General features: G+C 44.6%; 1 protein-coding gene and 1 pseudogene across 1 annotated transcript in view; both read left to right on the top strand.

Annotated features, from left to right (window-relative positions):
• Nucleotides 1–68: 68 nt before the first annotated feature.
• Nucleotides 69–6,964, top strand: part of NBAS (NBAS subunit of NRZ tethering complex) — a 347,044-nt gene continuing 340,148 nt past the window's right edge. Inside the window, exons 1-3 of the mRNA XM_058288021.1 lie at nt 69–427; nt 4,266–4,320; nt 5,828–5,864. Of these exons, the coding sequence (XP_058144004.1) occupies nt 314–427; nt 4,266–4,320; nt 5,828–5,864 (206 nt within the window). The 5' untranslated portion in view covers nt 69–313. The remainder of the gene's footprint in view (nt 428–4,265; nt 4,321–5,827; nt 5,865–6,964) is intronic.
• Nucleotides 1,679–3,762, top strand: LOC101432855 (ADP/ATP translocase 3-like; annotated as a pseudogene).

Below are 6,964 nucleotides of genomic sequence, written 5' to 3'. Positions count from 1 at the left end.
CCCGGGAATTTATTTAAAAGCCCTCCCTGTGCCAGGCGCGTAAGGTAAGGAGACCCCCTCCTATTTCTGCACTAGCCGCCCACTTGGAAGGGAGGCAGGGGCGCCACGAGGCCTAGCGGGCGGGAATGAGGCGGGTTGGGGGCCTTGTCCCCGCTTTCCAGGGACCCTTCCCGGGCCCGTCCCAGGCAGGAAGCTCGGGACTCCGGCTTCCGTCAGCGCCACCCCGCGCTTCACCCAAGGGACAACCGGCCCCGCCAAGCTGGTCCCTCGCGGGCCGCCGTAGCGCCCGCCCCGCCGCCGGAGTCCCGGGAACATGGCGGCGCCCGCGGTCCCGCTGCCCGGCCCCGCGGCCCCGGACGGCGAGGAGGAGACGATTCTCTACGACTTGCTAGTCAACACCGAGTGGCCACCAGAGACCGAAGTCCAGGTGGGCCGGGCCCGGCTGGCCGCGGCCGGGGGCGCGCGGGGCGCGCGGGGCGCGCGGGGCCACGTAGCGGGGCCGGGGGGCCGGGGGGCGGGGCCCTGGCGGCCGCGGGACGCGCGAGCGGAGGTTGGGGGCGCCTGCGGGGGGCTCTGTGCTTCCTCCTGGCCCGCGGCTCTTCGGTCCGGGGGCGGAACCTCGCGCCCCGGGCCCGGCCTCTTGCCCATTCTGGTCCTTTTCGCTGCCGGGCCTGGGGGGAAGGGCACAGCGCTGGACCCGAGGGCCTCCTCGCGCCGGGACACTCGTCGTCCCGCCAGCGGGCAAGCGACGGCCGCCCGGGGCTGGCCCTCTCTAGTGGAGGAGAATTTCCCAGGATCCGACAACAATGTCTACGCCTGGAGGGCTGTCAACCCCTCTAACCCTTCAAGTGGCGGAAATCTTCGCTTCTTGTGTGTTTTAATAAACGAGCATTTAATTGTGTGTGTTCCGGTGTGTCCGTGTCCCAGATACTGTGCCACGTCAGCCTAACTGCCCCAGTGGGGCTTGCAGTCTAGAGGGAAAACAATCCAGTCAACATTTCTTGTAACCCAGCGTAGTGTGAGCTGTGATGGGGGTGTGAGCCAGATGCCTTGGGAGCCGACAGTAAGGACTATTGCCCGCAAGGAGGGGCTTACTGGGGTTGGTGGACTTTGGGGTTGTCAGTTGTTTCGTGGGGAACATATCTGGAGAGAAAAAAACACGAATGCACATTTCAGCAAATATTTATTGAGTGTCTAACGTTCTAGGCACTATTTTAGACTCAGAAGATACAGCAAGATTGACACCTTTCCTTCTTTGAAGATCATGGAGTCCAGCTCACATGAATTCTCTTTTATGTGTTTATTTGAGAAACTACTAATTCTTCTGTTCATTTTCCTATAACATTTTTAGTTGTTTTCTTTAGCTTTCTTCCCACTGCAGTTTGTACTTGTGTGGAATAATGTATTTGGGAGATCAGCATATATTGCTTTTTAAGTATTTACTAAGTTTGTCTTGAACAGTGGGGATGTTCTTGAATTTATGCAGCTAAGATGGTCGATTGGTTAAGGATACATTTCCTGGTTAATTATAATGTTTCAGGATGCTTAACATCAAAAAACAGGTTTTTAAAAACAAGTACAGCCTTTTGGTGCCAGTGGCTGCAGAGCTAGCAGCTGGACCTCCTGGCTCTCAGCGCTTCCACATGTCCTGCACCTGCTCCGCCACCTCTCTGCCACCATGACTGAACAGGCCATCTCTTTCTTTCTTTTTTTTTTTTCCTCATTATTTTTTTAATGTTAAATTAAAAAAATATGAGGTCCCCATATACCTCCACCCCCCTAACCCCACTCCTCCCCCCATAACAACATTCCCCTCCATCATCATGAGACATTCATTGCATTTGGTGAATACATCTCTGAGCACCGCTGCACCTCATGGTCAATGGTCCACATCATAGCCCACACTCTCCCACAGTCCACCCAGTGGGCCATGGGAGGACATACACTGTCTGGTAACTGTCCCTGCAGCACCACCCAGAACAACTCCAACCCCCGGAAATGCCCCCACATCTCATCTCTTCCTCCCACTCCCTACCCCCAGCAGCTACCATGGCCACTTTCTCCACACCAATGCCACATTTTCTTTGATTACTAATCACAATAGTTCATGAATAGAATGTCAGTAAGTCCACTCTAATCCATTCTCTATTCCTCCTTCCACCAAGGACCTTCTGGCAGGCAGTCTTGCTGTGGCCCCCATCAAGCAGGTTGCTACTGCAGGTACAACATGCCAGTAAACAGATTGTCGCCAACAAACAGTACAAAGGCATCTTGGGCTGTATAGTTGGCATTCCCAGGGAGCAGGGCATCATCTCCTTCTGGAGAGGTAACTTGGCCATTGTCATCTACTACTTCCCCTCCCAAGCCCTCAGCTTTACCTTTAAGGCTAAGTATAAGCAGGTGTGACTGGGTGGTGTAGACAAGCACACAGGGTTCTTGAGGTATTTTGCTGACAACCTGGCCTCTGGTGGGGCAGCTAGAGCCACTCCTCTCCGCTTTGTCTACCCACTGGGTTTCGCCAGTACCCGGTTGGCAGTTGATGCTGGGAAACCTGGCTCGGACAGGGAATTTAAAAGTCTGGGAGACTGTCTGGTGACTGTCACCAGTTCTGATGGCATCCGAGGCCTGTACCAGGACTTCTCCGTCTCATGCAAGGCATCCTTTACAGGGCATCCTACTTTAGCATGTATGATATAGCCAAAGGTATGCTCCCTGGCTCCAGGAATCCACACATCGTGGTGAGCTGGATGATCGTCCAGACCATGTAGGCCGTGGCTTGTGTGGTCTCCTGCTCTTCCAGCACTGCGAGGCTGCAGATAATGGTGCAGTCTGGGCGCAAAGGAGCTGACTTCATGTATGCCAGGACTGTTGATTGCTGGAGGAAGGTTTTCAAAGATGAAGGTAGCAGAACCTTCAAGGGTGTGTGGTCCAGTGTTCTCAAAGGCCTGGGTGGATCCTTTGTGCTGGTCCTGTGTGATGAATTCAAGAAAATCATCTAAGTGTGTCTATCTTTACTAGAATTGGGAACCAAGAGAATCCTGTAGATTCCTTAACTGTTTTGTACCATTGACCTTCAGCAAATTCCTTTCGTTTGTACCCACCCAGATCATGTCTGTAGAGGCCTGGGGAAAGCTCTAGAAAATGGGCTTTTTGTGATCACATATGACCATTTTCACTGCTAATTTCATGTGTTGATTATTGGGGGAAGGGAATTGGGACCATCTTGTGGGTCCACAAATGGGGCAGCTCAGTGACACAGACTTCCCTAGAAACCCTTGAGTCCAAATGCTTGTAGGACTTTCAGTTGTGTTTAACTATTTATTTAAAAAAGAAATGCATGTCTCCCATTTGTACTTAAGCACTATCTCCTTTTGCACAGCTGAATATTTGCAATTATATTTTATGTTGGGCGTTCTGCTGCAAAATAATAAGCAAGACAGTCAGAAAAACAAAACAAAACAAAAACCAAAAAAAACAAATACAATATCAACTTACATCGAAACCTTGCATTTTTCCCCCTCTTTTTTCATATTGGTTTCTATATTTGATTGATTTCAGCTGTTTAAATTTTTGGAAGGCAACTGCATCTGATTGATCTTTATAACCCTCCCCACTGCTAAATTGTGTTTTGCATGTAAGGGCAGATAATTCATATTTGTTGAAGGACTAGATTTTCTGTGTTTTTAAAAAACTATTCCTGTACTTGTATGTCTCCATTGTCCCTTTCCTGACAACTTGCTAGTACAACTTACTCAATACTTGGAGGGCCTAATGCTGTTTAACTGTTACTTAATTAAGTGAGCTGAGTATATACTTAAAGAAATTATTTAACATTGCAATTATGTATCAGTGGATTTGTTAATAGCACTCTTTCTGTAGGTGTTTGACAAATATTCAATAAACTTAGACATGATTTTATTAATCCACATGATTAAAAACTTGTTTTAGGTCTCTGCAGTCCACCCAGTTTGACTGTCTTGAACTGCTGACCAGTATGGTTTTTGACCTTGACACTTCTTGTCTTTGTACTGTTTTGATGTGGAAGCCCTTTCCAGCTCGAATCCTGGCCCCCTGCTGCACGGTTCATCCTGACATCTGTGTGCAGCTCTGCCAGGCTCGCTTTTCTCCTGCTGTCTCCAGTCTTGAAGCTCCTTTTTTTTTGTTTCCATCTATATGTCATCTTTAAATACTGCCACCTTGTACTTATAAGCATTACCCGATAATCCTTAAATGTAAGTTTGTGTGTTTTTCTTTTTAAATTACAGCTTAGAGGCAACCGAAAACATGGTGCATCTTTTATCATCACAAAAGCAATTAGAGGTAAATGTAGCGTATTTATTTTCCCATATCTAATGATATAGTTAGCAGACCACTTTTTTCCTTCTCCCATTGCAGTTGTGACTCTGCTGTTTTAGAAAGCTTAGGGATTGTTTAATGTGTTCTTTGTGTGGAGCCTGGTGATTATGAGTAGCGTATGTGTTACCTGAATTTAGGTTTAACCATTATGAGCATGTTTTCTACAAGGAATGAAGATGAACCCTGTGTAAGTCTCCTAGAGCCTATGAACTTTGAAGGTAAAAAGAGTGAGAGGCCATTTTAAGTGATTTACATGGTGTTTCAGATCTATTTGGTCAGTTAGTTGGAAGTTATATAAAGAACAATAACAAGTTGCATTCACAAGGGCATTATTCATTTAACTCTCGACAGACTTTACTTGTGAATGACCAGGAGTCTGAGGAAGTATTGGGTCTTGACTCATTGAACTGGTGCTGTGAGGGTCTTCCATGTGTGTTAATTCATTTAGTACTTCACGAAACCATCCAGGCAGATGTTATCACTCTTTTATGTCTGTATCTGAGAAACCGCGTAAGGTCATTTGGAATTTCACTGCAGATCTTTCTGGCTCCAAAGCCTATCCTTATTATGCCAGTGAATTTGGCTACATTAAAAAAGATGATTCGCTTTCAAGGGTGGAGTACTTAAAATTTAACTATAATTTTATCTTCTGATACAAGAAGCACTAGTATATTCATTTTTCATGATCACAAATGCTTTGAATTTTTGAAACTTTAGAAAATGAGCAAAAGTAATACAAAGGGAGCAGTTGTAGCTCAGTGGTTGAGCACCTGCTTCCCATGTACTAGGTCCTGGGTTCAATTCCTGGTACTTCCTAAGAAAAGTAATACAAATTCATTGTAGAAAATTTAGAAAATCTAGAGAACACAGAATAAATAAATTTCTCCTCATCTGATTACCCAGCGATAATCACTGTTACCCTTGCAGACCTTTTTCCATTGGTGGACACCTCACCACGAGCACATACACACACATGTGCGCTTACATTTAAGTGGGGTCATAGTGAACACATTGCTTTTCAGCTGTGTTAGAGATTTTGTTTCTTCTGGACTTTCCCATTTTAGGTTTTTTTTTTGTTTTTTTTTGTTTTTAAATCCCTCTGCTATCAAGTACAAAATGGTATCTTGTTTTAATATTTAGAGTAGCTGCTATCACATCTAATTCAGGGTTTTATTAAAGCTTCTTAGATTAAATTTAACATCCCAAACAGCTTTTACTTTTTGTACTGTTAGTGAATACTTCTGATTTTTGTGACACAAAAACTTGTAACATAAATACATGACCTTGTAAGTGACAGGGTCTATTAGGTTATATTTATTATCTCATATTTTAGAAGTTGTGTTCTCCATGTTTTGTTTCGTAGTGACAGTCTACAGTATATTTCAAATTTCTCTTCAATAAAGTTAACCTGGAAATGATTCTTAAAGGACAACTGATTTATATTTGACATGCCATTTCTTTTTTATTACAGATCGTTTACTGTTTTTACGTCAATACTTCTGGTACAGGTGGGTTTTCATTTCTTCAGAGAAACAGTATGAACATTTAAGTACTAACAATGTTATCCTATTTATGATTTAAATTTTCATAGTGAATGTGAGATCATGGTATACATGCTGACTTTTGGGTCAGCTCAGTTTATCTGGTAGACAGTTTCTGCATTTTGGTTTATCTTGACGAGCCATCTCAGTAGCCTTGGGGTAATCTTTGAAGCCTCCATGCTGAGTTTGTCACTTGCGTAACTTTTGAAAATGTTTTTGTTCTTAATGTTATATTTAGTATTCACTTGCTGTGCAGCACGGAAGTTCTTTAGGGTTCAATTCTTGGATTCTTTTTTTTAGTATATAATTTTTATTAGAGAAGTTGTGAGTTTAAAAAACAATCAAGTGTCCGAAGGAAAAATAAAACAAAAACACAAAAAAAAACCAATCAAATGTAATGTGCAGAATTCCCATACAGCACTCCTTTGGATACTTTTTAATTCTTTTGTGTATTAAGGATATTTTCAAGCATAGCACTAATTTTCAGCCTTAAAAGGAATAAGAAAGATTATTCTGACAAAGGAGTAATTTATCTTTTAGATATGTGTGTAGGAATTGTTAGGTAGAACTACTCATCTCAGATTGCTTTCTCCTTGAGGACTTCTAATCTTAAAAGCTCTAGAGATACAATAACCTTATAAAGGAGACCTTTGGCTCTTCCTCGAGCTAGCTCCAGTGTTTTCCTGCCTCTAGTGTGTAGAGAGGTGAATGAGGGGGAGTGGTAGGAGGGAAGAGGTGTGGAGGAGGTAGGCTGCTTTCCCTGAGCTGGTGTGCCCTTGAGAGGTGGGGTGGAATATGAGTCTGCTCAGGGGGCTGTGAGGCAGCCAGTCCTTTCCCTTCTTTATGCTGAAGGAGGACTCAAAAGAGTTAACTCTTGATAGCCCTGTCCTGTGTGAGCTGTGGGTGGGTGCCCTAAGACCAGGCTTCCGCTGACATTTCTGTCTCCCTGTCTTCTGAGAGGTCTCTTTCCTTGAAGAGGCCATGTTGGAAGTTGCTCAGATTGTCAGCATGCCGCCGGTGACTGTCCAATCTTCCAGGATGTGTTGCTATCAAAAAGATCATAGTTC

The sequence above is a fragment of the Dasypus novemcinctus genome, chromosome 25 (genome assembly GCF_030445035.2).
Source record: "Dasypus novemcinctus isolate mDasNov1 chromosome 25, mDasNov1.1.hap2, whole genome shotgun sequence".
NCBI classification, from domain to species: domain Eukaryota; kingdom Metazoa; phylum Chordata; class Mammalia; order Cingulata; family Dasypodidae; genus Dasypus; species Dasypus novemcinctus.
The sequence above is the reverse complement of the archived record's forward strand: the minus strand, read 5'-3'. Positions and strand labels throughout refer to the sequence as shown.